The 16,644-nt window shown below is 49.6% G+C and overlaps 6 protein-coding genes across 6 annotated transcripts; 3 read left to right on the forward strand and 3 right to left on the reverse strand.

Moving 5' to 3' along the window:
* Positions 1 to 33: 33 nt before the first annotated feature.
* SETTUDRAFT_97479 (uncharacterized protein) lies at positions 34 to 1,286 on the reverse strand (the record flags this gene model as incomplete). Its single annotated transcript, XM_008032326.1, has 3 exons — positions 34 to 765; positions 805 to 1,166; positions 1,223 to 1,286. 3 exons carry the CDS (start codon positions 1,284 to 1,286, stop codon positions 34 to 36), a joined length of 1,158 nt encoding a protein of 385 aa, XP_008030517.1.
* A 1,920-nt stretch (positions 1,287 to 3,206) lies between these two features.
* Positions 3,207 to 4,797, forward strand: SETTUDRAFT_23496 (uncharacterized protein; the record flags this gene model as incomplete). Its single annotated transcript, XM_008031883.1, has 2 exons — positions 3,207 to 3,982; positions 4,686 to 4,797. 2 exons carry the CDS (start codon positions 3,207 to 3,209, stop codon positions 4,795 to 4,797), a joined length of 888 nt encoding a protein of 295 aa, XP_008030074.1.
* Positions 4,798 to 5,060: 263 nt separating this feature from the next.
* Positions 5,061 to 5,844, reverse strand: SETTUDRAFT_165683 (uncharacterized protein). Its single transcript, XM_008032327.1, has one exon. It carries the CDS (start codon positions 5,693 to 5,695, stop codon positions 5,138 to 5,140), a length of 558 nt encoding a protein of 185 aa, XP_008030518.1. The 5' UTR covers positions 5,696 to 5,844; the 3' UTR covers positions 5,061 to 5,137.
* A 1,983-nt stretch (positions 5,845 to 7,827) lies between these two features.
* SETTUDRAFT_23498 (uncharacterized protein) lies at positions 7,828 to 8,712 on the forward strand (the record flags this gene model as incomplete). The annotated part of the gene is made up of 1 exon (XM_008031884.1): positions 7,828 to 8,712. The coding sequence occupies one exon, from the start codon at positions 7,828 to 7,830 to the stop codon at positions 8,710 to 8,712; it is 885 nt and encodes a 294-aa protein (XP_008030075.1).
* A 1,679-nt stretch (positions 8,713 to 10,391) lies between these two features.
* SETTUDRAFT_44124 (uncharacterized protein) lies at positions 10,392 to 11,732 on the forward strand (the record flags this gene model as incomplete). Its single annotated transcript, XM_008031982.1, has 2 exons — positions 10,392 to 10,879; positions 10,939 to 11,732. Exons 1-2 carry the CDS (start codon positions 10,456 to 10,458, stop codon positions 11,730 to 11,732), a joined length of 1,218 nt encoding a protein of 405 aa, XP_008030173.1. The 5' UTR covers positions 10,392 to 10,455.
* Positions 11,733 to 11,978: 246 nt separating this feature from the next.
* SETTUDRAFT_23500 (uncharacterized protein) lies at positions 11,979 to 15,111 on the reverse strand (the record flags this gene model as incomplete). The annotated part of the gene is made up of 3 exons (XM_008031885.1): positions 11,979 to 12,602; positions 12,657 to 14,408; positions 14,467 to 15,111. 3 exons carry the CDS (start codon positions 15,109 to 15,111, stop codon positions 11,979 to 11,981), a joined length of 3,021 nt encoding a protein of 1,006 aa, XP_008030076.1.
* Between the last annotated feature and the right edge of the window lie 1,533 nt (positions 15,112 to 16,644).

Consider the following 16,644-nt stretch of genomic DNA (forward strand, 5'->3'; position numbering starts at 1 on the left):
GGCCCGCGCGGGTGCAGAGGGTGAAGAATGTATTCAATCCCATCTAAGATGATCGATTGTCCTCCTGATGTGCTGCGCGCCCAAAGCCTGGCAACCCTGGGAATTGGCGCAATCCCCCCTCCCCCCATGTAACTGGACCATGTCTTCGACCCAAGAGTGCCGGTCATTGTGCCATTTCTCTTGTCGCAACTCGCTCTTCTTCACCAGGTCTAGCAACGACTGTGAATTCCTGCCACCTCCATACACCTCTGTCTTCAGTGCTGTTTTGACCAGACGCTTCCAGTCCTTGGCCTCTAACTCAATGTTGAAGCCCATGGGACAGTCGGGCGTGCCCGTGTGTAGATGAAGCAGAGCAGGATTGGTATCGCCAATCCGGTATGGCTTCTTCTGTCCTGTTTCCTCGAGGCGAGCCGCTTCGCGATCAATCCCTATCAGCACTTTATTGAAGCGCTCGGTTATTGCTTTCATCAACGAGACAATGGACTGGACATTTTGGATTGCGCAGAAGGGGTCCTTGGGGCACTGCGGACAAGCGATGATGTCTGCGAGGGCGGACATGGCTTTCCTCAAGGGTATGACGACCTGGGGGAAGTCGAATGATGTGACGGCTTGTAGCTCAGTCAGTGTTAGCCATGTTGTTGTCAGACAGGCGCATGGTCCTTCAATGTGTTGGCTTGACGGAGACTCAGCCACGTTGTCAGCTAAGAGGTCAGGCGGGAGGTCCCACAGCGATGGGTCGACTGGCAGATCAAAATTCGACCTGAACTATTTAGCATATGCCGAGCACGTTCAGTATCAGGTCACATACGCAAAGTCTTGGCCAGGAGATATCCCGAACTGACCAGGAAACGTGAAGTCAAATTGCCCGGGAGTAACCGCTTCATGAACCGACGAATGGCTGGAAGAGTATGCATTCTGAAGCGATGGCGCAGAAACCAGGCTATCGAAACTGGGATAGTTTGGAAGGTCAGGGACAGTGTTCAAGGTGTTGGCATATCCGTCATGCGCTTCCGTGAGCGGCCCTGTGGATTCGTCCGCCTCACCTTCCCTCCTTTTTTTCCGCGGACGGCCCATCTGTTTTTGGGGCGAGTAGAAGCAGACCATCTTTTCTTTCTTGCAGCGCACACATGCTGGCGTGTCGCCGGAGCATTTGAGCTTTCGCGTGCCTAGGAATTATTGAGACTGGTGTGGCCGAGGTGGGAGCCTGGCTCGAGGTACTCACGGCACTCGTCGCAGGCGGCGTGAAGCTTTTCGGCGGGTCGCACTGCTGCTTGCGCTTGGGCCATGATACAACGTCACTGAGGGTTAGCTGGACAAAGGAGGCAGGGTATGGGGTAGCGGAGTTGGGTGGTGCTATTTTGTGCTGGTGCCGTGGCTCGCGGTATGGCGGATGGAGCGCCAAGGCCAAGGCGAGGGAGGCTACAGGATAGGCCTCGCTCCACGTGCTTTCACATGCACATCACTGCAGAGGCCCGCCCCACTTGATGACGGTATGGAAACGGTGCACTACTACACTAAGTATTGTATGCGTGCACGCCGATGGCATGCAGAGGGAGAGTTGTCCCCAGAGCGCGGCTAGTGTAGGCGTAGCGAGGCCTCATGATTTGGAGTAGTGCAGTCACGACTCTTAGTCAACAGGGCAACAGGCAGCTATCCGCGGCCGTATGGGGCCTAGGCAGGCTGGATGGGGGACCCGCGGTGAAGGGCGGGCTTTGCTGTTCAGCAGTCGGCATTGTCGCCGGGCAGCCAACACAGCACCGGCGCGGGCGGCGATTGGACGGGCGGGCAGCGCGTTGGGTGGCTGATTACCGAGGGGGCGTATCGATAAGGCCCGAGTGCCCGCCGCTACCTGGCGTCTGACGCGTTGGACACGGCAAGACAGCCAGACAGACAGCCAGCACGCCGACAGCAGCCAGGCAGGCAATTGTTCCACGTCTCCCTTCACCGCTCTCCCGAAACCTTGTGCGCGCGCAACCGCCCAAGATGTGCCGCGTCACGCGCAGAAGCCGCCTTATCGCCCGCCGGCGGTGCCGTCGTGGTGCAGTTGACAGCAGCGTACCGCGCCTCTGCTAATCTGCCGTCGATGGAAAAGGGCGCAGCAGCTAAGCCCGGCTACTATGGAATGCCTTTGTAATATGCTCCACCCGTTGCAGCGCCAGGCCGCCATGGGGCCCCGGGCACATGTAACATGCTGCACGCCCTATTGATAGCGGCGCACAAATGCTGATGCCTGAAATTCGGCGGCCGCGGGCGCGAGCCCGTAGCAGTAGTGCAGGCAGAGGCCGCGGTCGAGGCTGAGGGCGGCGGCGGCGGCGGTGCAGCTGGCCGGTATCAGTATCGGTGTCGTCGAGCAGGGCGCGCGGCATGATTGGGAGAGCGAGAGAGAGAGAGACGGCCCAGCACACACGAGACGAGTGAAAGCTGAGGCCTCATTAGCCGGATGCGGGCCTAGGGCTGATGGCACAGAAAGTGCCGCCGGCCGTCGCCATTGGCGGGCGTGCGTTGCAGGCCCATTGGCGCTGCTGCACGTCTTGTGAGTCACAGGTCGGCCCTTCGTGATGCCGCGCTCGCTTCGCAGCACTTTTTAATCCCCCCACACCCCTCGCTGCCTAAATTTCCTCTCTCTCACCACCCATCCAACCACACCACACACGCATACATACAAGAGACAGTCACGAACCATGGCTGCCTTTTAGCTTCTCCCCGCGTCTCGCAGTCGACTCACAGTCGCCACCTTGGATCCCGCCACCATACCCACTCCCACCCCCTCCATTCCAACCACTACTCCAGAGTCTTCCTTTTTGGAACCTCTGAACTCAAGTCTCGCCTCGTGCAGCTTCAGTTCGCCGTCTTCCTCCCCGTTCGACTTCACGTCGTCCACCACGGCTTCCCAACAGTCAACATGGCTTTCCTCACCAGCTCCTCACGCCTCTCGGCAACCATTGAATACGAGTCAACCTCCATTCGCTCGTCGACAGACGGACTTTGTGCTCTACGACCAACCCGCTCAGGTCCCTCCACGGCCTCCGCGAGCACCCAACGCTCCTCAGCCTACGTTTAACAACGGCCAGCACTTTTACGCCAATTCTGCTCCCGCTTCCACGACAGAATTCCAACAGCCCCGGTTACGCCAGCGTCCCCCCGTCCCCCTGTTCTCCAGCTCTAGCAACAACATCATTCCACAACAACAGCACAACGTCGCAAACATGGCAGGTACGGTGCATGCTACCCACGTCCTCGGCCTCGAGCTCACGTTGCCCGCAGACTTGAATAGCAACAACTCCTTTGACTCGGGCGCAAGCCTGATGTCCAACTTCAATAACGGAGGCTTTTCTCTGGACCACGTGTCTGCGTTCACGGCCATCAACGATCATTCTGTTGCCGCCGGGTCCACGCGCACCGTGTCCCCCAAGGACATCTTCAATGATGGCTTTGGGTCTGCGCCACCATCTACGGCGCTTACAAACCTTACCTCTCCTGATATCGGTGACTCTCCCTTCATCAACGATAGCTTCGAGTGCTCCCCCATGTTCAACGGCGAGCCCAACATGACCGACACAAGCGACTGGTTCTCCCTGTTCCCCGAGCAGGAGACCAAGATTCCTGATGCCGTCTACGCGCCTGCCATTTCGATGCCTTTGGAGCGCACCATCAGCAGCCAGTCCATGGAGCGATCTGCTTCGTCCAGCACCGGCTCCCCCATCGTTTTGGACAACTACACTCGAAGGAAGTCATCCGTCACAAACTCTCCTGCTACCAACGGCATTAGCAAGTCTCGTCGCCGAAAGGGCCCTCTACCGAGCATCACGGTCGACCCCAATGACAAGGTTGCTATGAAGCGGGCGCGCAACACGCTTGCCGCTCGTGAGTCTCGACAGCGGAAGTTTGATCATGTCAGCACCCTTGAGCAACGCAACTCGGAGCTCATGGCTGAGGTCGAAAAATGGAAGAGCATTGCTATGGCTCATGGATACAGCGGACAGTAAATGTCCTCGTCTCTCTCAAATGGTCCCCCAGTGGTCGTAAGGAGCTGGTGAAGAACCAGCCCTGCCTTTCGGCAAAAATTTTCCTTTCTGGTCGCCCTCTGCGACCTTTCCTTTTACCCCATGGTTCGTGTTTACGCGATTTGGTCTTATTGGTTATGCCGGTGTGCAGTCTCCCCTTGATGGTTTAGATTGACTCCGCCTGGTGTGTGTGTGGTAATGTGTCGGTGGTGTTGATGTACTTGAGGTTTTGTTTTTGAGCAATCTCCTTGATACCGAAGCTGAGATGATCTCCTTATAAAACAATTTTGTTTATCAATGACTCCCACTTTGAATTTGCCACGGTGATGCCTAGTCTTGTATGACTCTTGCCTGGTGTGACTGTACTGGACATGGTTGGGTGCTGTGACACATTGAGCTCTGCGTGAGCTGGCGAAGCCTTGCATGCCTCACATTTTCTGTAGTTATCTGTTTCACATACATAAGAACATGGAAAAAATATAACATGTTTTCATTCGAATTGAATTATGCTATCCTGATGCTTTCAATCTATGCCTTTATGCTCGTATAGGTTTTACCACTACCCTACGTAAGGTGTAAGAACCTCACATATCATAATCTCAGCTAAACTCGAACGATTGCTTGTACCACTGAATCAATATTTAAAGACCTTGGCTATAGTCAAGGCTGATCGCGACAAAGTTCGAAGCTCGAAGAACGCGGCCCACACCAGGTAAAGGCGACAAGCGAAATATATGTGGATGAGAAGCGAAACCAGAATGCCTATGAGTGGTATGGTCTTGATCCCGAGTAGAAAGAGGCCGATCGGGAGGAATGAAACATACATGGATGCGCCTCTCCATGCTTGTTGGTGTCGAACATCCTCAAACTCGTGGTTCCATACGGAAGCGTGCAAGAGGCCAAACAAGACGCTTACAACAAGCAGAACACAACTCTGGTACAGGTTTCCCGACAGCAGACTTTCGAATCTGTTTTTTTTTGACCCTTGGCAACAGATACGGCTCCGTCCCGCGGTTCAGCAGGCATTCTTCCAACCCCCACTTGAGAGCAGCTTGGCGGGCAAGCCTCAGGCATTCAACCTGGTGCTCTTCCAAGAGTATAGGTTTTAGCCGGCGCGTTCCGTCCTTTTGTTTCTACCCAAAGTATCGAAAGCCGAAGAGAATCTGACCGGGAGCAAGACTGATTGTTCCATCGGGGGAGATCTGCGCGCATAAGTCTTGGTCGTCGCTGTCTGACTTCTTAAAGGCGAACTCTGGCCACCAGACATCGCTTTTCCAGAGTGTATGCGCGGAACAAAGCACTAGAAAGGCGGCGAGAGGATAGGAAACACCACTGACAATGACAAACGGTCGGTCGACGTCCAGTGGCTTTCGCCACCAAATGATTAGCGTCATAATGGTCAATGCTACATGGATGGATGTGGTCGACTCCAGCAGCGGTACAGCAAGTCCTAGCTCGACTCGTGTCATGACTCGGATGAGAAACCATCCGAGAGATACGCAGTGCAAAAACTTGCCGAAATTGTTGCTTTTGCTTTTGTCCTTGATGTCCTTGACATCGATGTCTGGTATAATCGAAGGGTCTATGCTGGCGATACATTCCAGCCCCCGCGCGGTTATTGCTAGAACCTTGGTATCTTTCGGAAAAACAGAAATCACTCCATCATCGACGCCGAATCCGTATCCGCCCATATGGGCAAGGAATCCATGAGTAAGACTGAATTCATGCTTCGGGTTCCAGATTCCCCTCGTTTCTGGATCTTTGTCGCTGATTCTTATTAGCCAATATGCTTGTGGGTTAAAAGATTTCACTTACTGTTTACTTGAAGGTTTCCGGAAAAGGCCAAACTGTTGGATCTTCTTGATCAATCTTGCCATGTAACAGTTCAGTAGAGGGTGGGGGCCTGTCTGCCCCAGACGTTTGCGGATCAACCTCGTTGTATGGACCGCCTCTGCAACCTCACAAAGCGCCAAGATCAACACTGCCTCTGGGAATATCGTTGTTAGAATGATGTTTGCTATGCTTCGTAAAAGGACAGATCGGAATGCTTCTCTGAACACGGGCAGAGATGGGTATGTCGTCAGGTGTGCACACATGATCATGGTGTAGATGCAGTGCACTGCAATCATCACTCCGTTTCGCGTCCGCTCACAGGAGTCTTCTGCAGCTTTGTGCATTGTAGTTGACATATTGAATGGCTGTTTTGAGCGATTGTCGAAAAAGTATATTATAACGATGTTCGCGGTGAGGAATGATGAGTGCAGGAGAGTGGACGCAGGAAGACCATAATAAATAGTGTGCTTACCAGGGAAGCCTCAACACTAGTCAATTTGCGCCCGCCTAACTATATGAGAGGCGATGTGGCTAAGAAAGCGCAAGCGCGAGCGCTTAGTAGCAGGTATGTTGGTACAAGGGAAAGGGGCGGTGACTGGATGCAGTCGCCACACCTACTTGTGCATTTCGACGTTAGAACCTAAATGATGCACCTATGTGCGATTATTCAATCTTAAGGACTTCACTCATATGTTTGATAAGGGAGCTTCTGATATACCGCTGTTATAATACGCAACGGTGTGTATTCTAATCTATCTATTCGCCCAATCCGCGTGTATATATTACTAGGGTTCTTTCTGAATAGTGGTACTATTACTACTACAACTATTTTCGTACAATGTTTGTGCAGAATTTTATCTATCACCGCTCTGATAGGACACAATAATTTGCGCAGACAGTGAACCGTGGTAAGATGCAAACCTCAGCCATGAAAATTAGCGGGGCAGTCACTCGAGTGACTACTTAAGCCGCATGTTCTTGCACATGTTCCGCACACCAGCTACTTTCATATTCCATACAGGAGATTCCCCTCAGAAAACAGGTTACGCTATTCGGAACAAAAAAGCACACAACAGTACGCTGTCCCACTCCTCTAGCGACTTGATATCTAATTTACTGTCCAGGTCTACAACCGCACTATTTCCTGGACTGAAACCCCTATCACGATAGCCATGTGTCTCAAGAAGCCAAGAACCAAGAAGCCAAGAACCAAGAAGACAGGCACCAAGAATCCAAATACCAACGAGGTACACATATCCGAAACTCGATGCGAAAGGGGTAGCGTGGAACACGTTGGGCACTACTATGAAGATCTATCACCACCAAAAGCTACTCGGTGGGAGTACTTAAGAGAAAAGGCATTATACGTTCTGTATGTATGTGGACAGGTACCTCACTAGGTACTACTCCTAGTAGCGAAGTCCGGAAGTGGTGGTGAACGTGCCTAGCTTTTCCAGGTACTGCCTCATAGATCATCGACTTAGGCATGGTTCCACTCTCCCATCGCTAAATTAGTGGAGGGTCAGAGAGGAGTATGGGGGGCCCAAGGCAATTGAATAACGCAGAGAAGCATATGATTCTGACATCCTCCCTTAATTATCTACACTATGCGTTGGTGTTAGTACACTACTTAGTAATGCATAAGTGCATGCTGCCTTCGTTTGAATTTGTCTTATGATCATGAAATGACGCACCAGACTTTCTCAGAATAACCGGCATCGATTGAGAACTTCCTGTACCCAGAGCATTGATAAGAAAATCGGTTTGAGTTGGTAGAAAAGTAATCTCTGGACTGCCAAGACACCGATATGACTAGTGTAGGGAAGGAATGTGAAAGCACGGTCCCTTCTTGACCAGCGCTATCGCGCAGCCGATTTTCAGCACTCACAAGCAACAGTATACTATCACGCAACTATCTCGACAAAAACGATCAAAAGTTCCACCATTAGAACTCCAACCATGCTGGCTGTCCCATTGACTGTGCGCAGCCATGGTCGCATCACATAGCATAACATTCAATGAAAATCGCACAAAGCTCATGAGTCTTCTCGGGTTTAGCCAGGAAGAAAATTTCTACGAATGGCGCCAATCCGAGTACTTTCTCTCAGCCTGGGACACATTCCAAAACGAGTTCATCCCCTCCTATGACTTAGCAGAAGAGATAGCATCATACACGACTAAAGACATCCTTGAATACATCGGAAACATGCCTGAAAACTACTTTACGCGGTTCGACTCTCCTGATATTATTGACGGACCGTTTGAATGGTGCATTTGGACGGTATCTCTTCTTATCCGGCTCAACTCAGATTGGCCCAAAGGCGCACCGAATCTCAGATACAAAGTATGCGACATGAAAATTCAGAGCATTGACCAAGCGAAGTCCAATGCTATATACGATACGGACCGAAAGTACCGTTACGATATCATGCTAGAGGTTGTTGACCACGAAGTCCGCTTTGCGAACGATATCGAGAAGGACATTGCCCGTCTGACACGCGCATTGAAGATCCCTTGTTCGACTGACGTATCCAAATACCCGGATGTAGGACTTGTGGAAATATTCTGGGAGAATGGGTTTGATTTTGTGGAGACGGAGGCAGAGAGACGCTGCATAATCAATGGTATATGCGGAAACACTATGAGCACTTTCGTCGATAGAGTTCGGGAAATCTTCAGGCTCAAGGAACGCAAGCAGACTATTGTGGCCCTCGGCATGGTCAGTGAATGGGGAACAGTGGACTACCACAGCTTCTCTCTTTTGCGGACCCAGAGACTCTCGATCAAAGCGAATGGGCAACGATCTTTCCGCCTTTTGACGAAGCAAATCCCCGAAGTGGCGTGCGTCGGAGGGCAATTTTCGGTGAATGATTGAAGAACAGATGTGTTTACTATGGTTTCGCAGTGCGTCAGGAAAGACATGTACATTTCATGTTTGAAAGAAAAACCAATGATAGTGATAGCTTGATTTGGTGGTGTATTTATAGTTGTATGGAAATAATTCTCGCATGAACTGTATAGGAACTTAATGCATCTCACTTCGTGTGTCGTATTTTCCTAGGTTTACTATGCATAAGTTGTTCCCAGAGTCAAGCAGTGTTTCACTGTAAGAATGAATTAGATGTTTTTTCTTTTTAATCAGTTTTAATTTTTTGTTCAGCTTAAAAATTTATAGGTGCACACACTGAGTTACATTTTGAGGGTGATGTCGAGTGCAGACAATATACTTAGCTTGCCAAGGCTGACATTTCCCTGCGTCCAATCAATCGATATCGCATCAGGTTGAACAATCAGAGATAACTGCCTTAGATATCTGCTTGGGATATTGTTAAGGGTTTTATAGCCTTTTCAGAGATCTAGTGACTAGATCTATAGTTTCTCGATCAGAGGGATAGTTTTGCAGGTATACGTGTCAAATATCTTTGTAGTTGAGGCTGGTAAGACAGTTTAGGCACAGTCATCGTCGAGGGTGGCTCTGGAATGAACTTACTGCTGTTTCACTCTTCTACAAGAAAGCGTCCCTATTGATATGTTTCAAGAGGGTTCAACTTATTGAAAGTAAATACAAATAAACATTCCTACAGCCCGTAACGGAGCTGAAAAGGGGTGCAGTCTTAGCTGTTGTTCTAGCCGTTCCGGCCGTTCCGGCTACTCTAGCTGCCCAGGCTATACTAGCTGCTCTGCTATACTAGCGTTCTGGTTGCTCTCGCGATTCTGGCGTTCTGGCGTTCGTCGCGTCTCACCCAAGACGGAGATTTCTAACATCTTGGCAAAGCCTTTTAACGGGCAATAAGCGTTAATTCTGCCGACGAAGTCTTGCATTTTGAGCCTCTAGTTATGGGAAAACACGACTAAGCTAAACACGTGACTGATTTTAATATGCAGCTAAAGCTGCAATTACTACTACTAGCTCTTTCTGTATATAGGTTTACCTTAATAGTTAGTTATACTCAGGGAACCTTCTCTAATTCTTTAGCTTGTGGCTGCGCACAATTCTGAAGTTTAGTGTCCTTACTATCTAACCACGGAAGCTACTACCAGTCGACCAGTGAGCCTTACTCCTGCACGCTTGCCGCTCGCCAACATTTGATTTTTAATGGAAGGTATTTGGTTCGAGCGGTTAGCTAATACTAGGAAATGGCAGCTGGTAGGATATCAGCTACCCTGCCAAAGCGCGTTCTTTGGCTGTCCTATGGCTTGGCACTATGACGTTGCGCTTATACTAAAATTACTGCGAGACAGAGGACAAGTCTTCTACTTAAGTTCACGGCAATCATTCCTCAAGCCTCATCCACATCAAGGCACCTCGCAACTACCAAAAAAGCGCATTTCCCACACAATGAAGAGACGCGCTTCCGATAGCGATATCGGGAAGGCACTGGATCGCCGTGCCTTCAGAAGCGCTGCTGCACTTAGCATGTGCATACCATCATGGAAGCCACCGTCTCCGAAGCCAACTTTGTCCAAACAAGCACTGTGCTTGGTTGACCTACCGAACCTTCAGCATCCCGCTAAACATCCCTCCTCCACGCATGTCTTGCAGTATACCTCTAAGCATACTTGGGAATTCATCAGACACTGGCTAGACAACAGTGGACCTAACTACGAGCCACATACAATGGCTCCTCAAACACCTCGAAGCACTCTCGCTAGTGAGCGGCACGGTTCAAGACGCCACAGATATACTCCAGACAGTCAGGCATCTGTTCGCTTCAAGACACCGCCTCCGCAAACATATCGAAATCGGAACATGAAACTTGCTAGCATCTACGTCGACCAAGTAATTGAGCTGCCACCTAAGATTGATGACTACATACGACACATTCTTGGGATCACGTCATGGAAAGACCCAGTGACAGCCCCAAACGAACTTCAAATGCATCCTCGTTTCACCAAGCTAGCGGATGAATTTTTGGCACGTTCAAGACAGGACGCCTCCCGGTGTGTGCTTGAGGCCGAGTGGCAGTCAAGCCTGCATCATATTGTCAGAACCATGGCCGAATCGTTGAAAGGTGCGGTTCAAATAAACATGTCTGAGAAGAGTGAGATTACTGAGCGTATTCAAGAGGTTGTCATGTGGAATACTAATTCTACGTTGTAGTTTGGAATGCAGATCTAAAACCGAAGCCGGCACCCCTCATGCTACAGAACGAAGCCCAGGACGGAAGACAAACCCCCACCTTCGAACAAGCGCAAACCGCTTCCCCCCAAATCGATCTAGGTCTCGACATGGTTACTGACCTTGATTGTTCTGAGTTAATGTCGCCACCTTCACATTCCGAATCAGCTGTCTCATCCACCAGTACTAATGTGGCAAACCCATACCATATCAGAACACCAAAACCAGACATTACGATCGGACTAGCAGATGATGCGTTCACACCACAGCAACAGGGGCTACTTGTCAGTCACCAGGCATACAAGTCAATCTTGAGCGATCCTTACGCAGCTGAAATGGGCTTCCGGTTTCCGTTCATGATTGTAGAGACAAAGGGCTTGAGCGAAAAGGGAACTCTCATAAGCGCTCAGAACCAAGCCGCCGTTGGCGGTGCTTGCATGCTGAAGATTCTGAAGGATCTAACTAACCAAGCTGCACGCAGCACAGATCTTCACCCAAAACAAGAATCTCCGCCAACAACACTAGCAGAGCTGTCTCCCGCGCCGACGTTATGTTTCTCTGTCGTGACTGAAGGGCCTGAGCACGAGCTGTGGGTGCATTTTGAGCGCGAAGACAGGTTCTACATGCACCATCTTGAGACGTGGCGCACTACAAAGAAATCTCATGTGGAGGAGCTTGTGAACTGGCTAGGCCGGATAATCGAATGGGGCAAAGGAGAATTCAAAGAGGGCATTGTTGAGAAACTGGGTCGAGTGCCAGAGGTACCGAACACATGAGTAACTGCGAACAGATGCTCTAGTATCACTAGGTAACATCTCTATGGTCTGCTGCATTTGTACGCGCAAAGCTTCTTCGAGCAATTAAAGAAGGGATAAAACGTATGCACAGCTATTCGAATTTATAAGACGAGGATCCATTCACTGAATTTTGAACTTTGATTCATATTGCTAACTGATCCTGGGTCCCTTGGGAGCTGACCAAATTCCTTCTCCGATACCATACCAAGTACTTCTTGAATAACCCTAAACCCACAATGGCTCCAATCTTCCTGCTACCTCGGAATACCTCTTAGGTTTTGTCGCCTCGCGAAGTGAAACTATGTCTCCTTCCAGTTCTTGACCAAGAAGTGTTTGCTGAATGTGTAGTAAAAGGGTATCAGGATCAAGAACAGGAAGTTCCAGGCCAACGACAGCGGGGTCATTGGCGGGGTAAAGACGCCCGTCGTGCTTTACGTAGTCACCCAATATTCTATCCTCATCGTTTGAATCCTCATCGCTGCCCCATATCTCCAAGTCGAGCTGAGTCAGAAGAGCTGGAAGGCTCTTAAGCAAAGATATTGCGGCCTGTTGTGTGTTGAATGAGTTCGCATTCCGCAAGCAGATATGGCGACACCATCTCGTTGCACCTTTTCGTCGAACTCTACCAATGCCCTGTTGTCGAACGCCCTCACTTGGAGCAGGCTCAAATTCGATGATTGTACGGCAGTTGTTTTGCATATTGATACCGGCGCAGGAGACCATCCAAGAGCAGATAAGAATCATAGTCTTGTCTGGTTTGTTGCGGAAGTCCTTCATGAGCTCATCGCGTTCGCTTCCTTTTAGGTCTGCTCGAAGTTGATGTGCGTCTAATCCACACAACTGTAGTACCTAGATCCGTCTATATTAGACAAGGAATTTGATGGAAGGCTGAAAAATACTTACACACCAGAGCCACTCCATTTGTGCTGGGGTGTTGCACCAAATGACAGCCTTTTCTTTCAACAAGACGACTATCTCAGCGAGAAGACCGAGAAGCGATCGGAGTTTTGGGGAACCTGTACAATGGGCTTGAAGAATTGACTGGATGTCCTCCTTTGACGGTACCTTGATGCATTTCTCTTCCGGGATGTTTGCTCTCTTCTGGCCAGCTCGAAGATCTTTGAGAATGGTAGTCGCATTTCCGTTTGTCTGCCGGAATTTCTTCAAAAAGGGAGCCTTGTAGTGCAGAAGGTAGGAGAAGCCGAGCCATGTAGACATGAGACACAACCTTCGGTATGTCGTCGTACTCCACATAAGCTTGGTCTCATCTTTGGCTTTTCTTACCAACCTGTTGGAGGTATCCATATAGGCAGCCTCATAATGCGCTCTTTCTTCAGGTGTATAATCACAATCGATGGTCAACCTTTGGAACTCAGGCAAAGTGTCCCCAATGCGCTTTCCACCAATGGAAGAGGCAAAGCTTCTTCGGATCATGATTTTACTGAGAACTTCCATCATACGAGTGCCCTGTTCGGCAGCTGTATAGCCCGAATCAAACACATATTGCTTCAGCGCCTGCGAACAGAACTTCAGCTGACTTCGTTGGTCATCATCATCCACTGACCAGGGATCAAATCTGGAGAGAACATCATCCAACGGATTGTCCACGGCGACGTCCTGGAAGCCTAAGGAAGTTAGATACGTGTGGTCATTGAGACCAGGATTTTGCATGAAAGCCATGATGCCCATAAACTCGTCGAGACCATTGAGTGTGGGAGTTCCAGTAATGACATCTCGATAATCAGCTTGTAGCCACTGAACAGCAGCGCCAACATTCTTCGGCATGTGTCGTATCAAGTGACCTTCATCGATTATGGCACGCTGCATCAAGCCCTGTAGCTGACCATCCCAGCTCATATCCGCCGACTGAGGATTGAAATTGGCGCGCACATAATTCTTTGCTTCCGAGAGGCGCATCCCATCTGCCTCACATTGACTGATGTGAAACTTTCTCTGCGCGGAGGGACCATGTCGTGCTGCCCATGTGGTGTAAGTAGAAAGAATAATAGTGTCAAAGTTCTTTTCATCGCTGGTGTTAAAGTACTCCGAACTCCTGTTGAGTTTGCCTTTGTGATAAATCACATTTTCTTCACTGGTCTTTATGGCTGTACCGTAGTAGACAACGACTCGAAATCGATCCGTGAACTTCAGAATCTCGTCCTTCCATTGAGTAACAAGTCCAGCCGGCATCAAAACCAAGGTTGGTTTTGCCGGACCAACGGTCTCTTTCTTCTCGAGGCGTCTGCGGCGTTGATTGGATCGAAACAAGAGAAGACCGAGCATTTCCAATGTTTTCCCTAGTCCTGGATCGTCTCCTAGAAGACCTGAGTGTGTTTTGGAGTTCTCAAAGTCAACCATGGCTTTGATTGCAGTTGGTTGGTAGAATTCTAGTTCGAAGGGAGCCCGGAGGCCGTCGATTCGAGGATGATCGGGATCCTCAATGCCTAAGAAACTGCATGCGTCTTCATGGTCTTGTCGCTGATACAACGGGTTATCCAGCCATGAAGTCTGCTTTCTGTACTCGTCCACTTCTTCTTGTGTGATTGGTTGGTAATCGGTCGGTGGTGGTGTGGGGTCTTTGGAAGAATATTGTTCGTTATCTTCCTCTTCTTGGCCTGACATTTTCTTGTTGAGCTTTCGCAAATCGTAACTGTACTAGAAATCTAAGTTAGTATTACCATTGCATTATGTTTGATTTTTGTCTCCCATTTACCTGAATGGCTTGATCAAGCACTTCCTCGTCGGTCAACTTCAGGACGACTTCGTCCATTTGGACTGCGGCTTCCGTCTTTGAAAGTGTGTACATCATATTGAATTGCCAAAGGCGCACATTCATGTTCATGCGATCTGCACCCTGTTCACGCGCTTCAGTGACCATAGCTGAATAGGCCAAAGACCTGTTCTCAGCCTCCTTGTCTGGGTCTTGCAGACTCTCGGGTGTTTTGATTGCAGCGTTAGGTGGTTCCTGTGGGGGTTCCTGTTGTTTCACCTCTGTTGTCTTGATCATCACCGCCACTTTGCCGTTCTTGGATGCTTCTGACTGAGCTTCCAAGAAGCTCAGGTCCTCTCCCATGGTGAGAGAGAGGAGTTGGTGGCCCCACTCTTTAAGGCTTAACCGTTCGACGACTTCTCTCTTGAAGTCGTCGAGGGTGTAGGACTGGAAGTCCTGCACCAGAGCTGTCGTCGGGACACCTTTTGTCAGCATTTCAATTGGCGGTGTTATCCAAAACACCGCCGCCAGTCCAGATTTGTGTTTCTGGCTATTGTCTTCCGACGAACCAGCACGTTTGCTGTTTGATCTTCTTTCGTGTTCCTTGGAGCTTGATCGCTTGGTGGAGACCGAGACATTACCTGACATTTTGGCGTCTCAAATGGTTACGCGGTGTTGTCTTGATCGTATACCGTGCGAGACGCTTGTGGAATGTGTACGTGGCGGAGTCGGATACAAGAAGCAAAAGCTAGCCAGAGCGCCACAAGACCTGTGCCGACTAAGAGACCTACTGGAATGGAGCAGGGGAGGTTTTAGACGAGAAAATTGTGCAAAGCTTTTTTAACCTGCGTGAAAAGGGACGTGGCTGGTGGTTTGTATTGCGGTCGATACGAGAGAAGTGTAGGTTTATTGCTAGCAACTCAGTATAGAATTCTGCAAGTGAGAGAGCTCGGTTGTGTTCTGTGCTAAATCTCGCAAACGCTCGTGGCGTATGATCTATCTGCTGGATTTCTATACGGAGAAGTGAATGCAGCAATGGATAGGGCAGCTGAGACTAATTCCTGGATACCCAACGCGCTGTATAAGAGCCAATCAATTCATACCCCAACTTAATACAAAAACTAAATTATTGCTTTTCATAGAATAAACTCCTCTAGTGAACGGATATGGAATATGGTATTGTGGTCTGAGCCGGGTCGCGCGCCAAGCACTGCGATCGAGAAGGTGTATTCAACGCAACCTAGTAAGTCTCATTCCATGTCAGTTACCCCACCAAACATTTATACAGTATAGCCTACCGCCCTAGTTCTACCACTCACGACTGTCGCCGCTCGGTCAAGCGTACTATCGAGCATTCTCAAAGAACAGTGAAGCCTGCTACCCAGTCCAACTCGCCTGCTCCAGTCCAACTCGCCTGTTCTCACCCACAACATCACTTCACAATACAGGATCCTACTCATACCAAAGTCGTCTCCACATCACTCTTAATCATGGACAACAATAACTCACGGCTGCTATACAACATATACTGCAAAGCGTTGCTAGTCTTACATTTCCCAAAAAGCACCGTAGAGACATTTACGCGCATCCAAGACCAGTGGAGCCAGAATACCGATAAGGATGAGATAGATGTCGCCGTCGCCAAGATTATTTCAGTTGGAGCATCTCATGAAGACTGGTATGGTGTCTGTCGAATCCTAATAGCTTGCGATCCCAAAAGCGAGCAGACCGAGAATATTCCGTTTCCAAAGCACGGCACGCCTGACTTCAACATGGATCAGTCATGGATGTTATATTCTCATTGTGCGGAAGAAGGATCAGATTTGGTGCGGCTATCTTGGAAGCGGTTCGACTACGCTTTGCGATACGATGCGCCCGATATACAGCAAAAACTTTCCCGTCATCAGAGGGGAGATTCCCCGATTCATGACCCCGTGCAGAACCCAAAAGCGACTTCGAATAAAAAACCACATCCGAAGCCGACGAATTCGATGCAGAGCTTGCAACCTTGCCGACAAATGAGCAAACGAGCTCCGGTCTGTATCGCATTGAAAGCACATGCTTTCTCAATTCCATTATCCAGATCATTGCCGCCACCCGTGGTATCGATGAAGTCATCTCGAAAACGGAAATGAGCGCTTCACCCACGATCCTATCCAGATTGGTTCAAGCTATGTATAC

The sequence above is a fragment of the Exserohilum turcica genome, assembly GCF_000359705.1.
Source record: "Exserohilum turcica Et28A unplaced genomic scaffold SETTUscaffold_7, whole genome shotgun sequence".
NCBI lineage: Eukaryota > Fungi > Ascomycota > Dothideomycetes > Pleosporales > Pleosporaceae > Exserohilum > Exserohilum turcicum.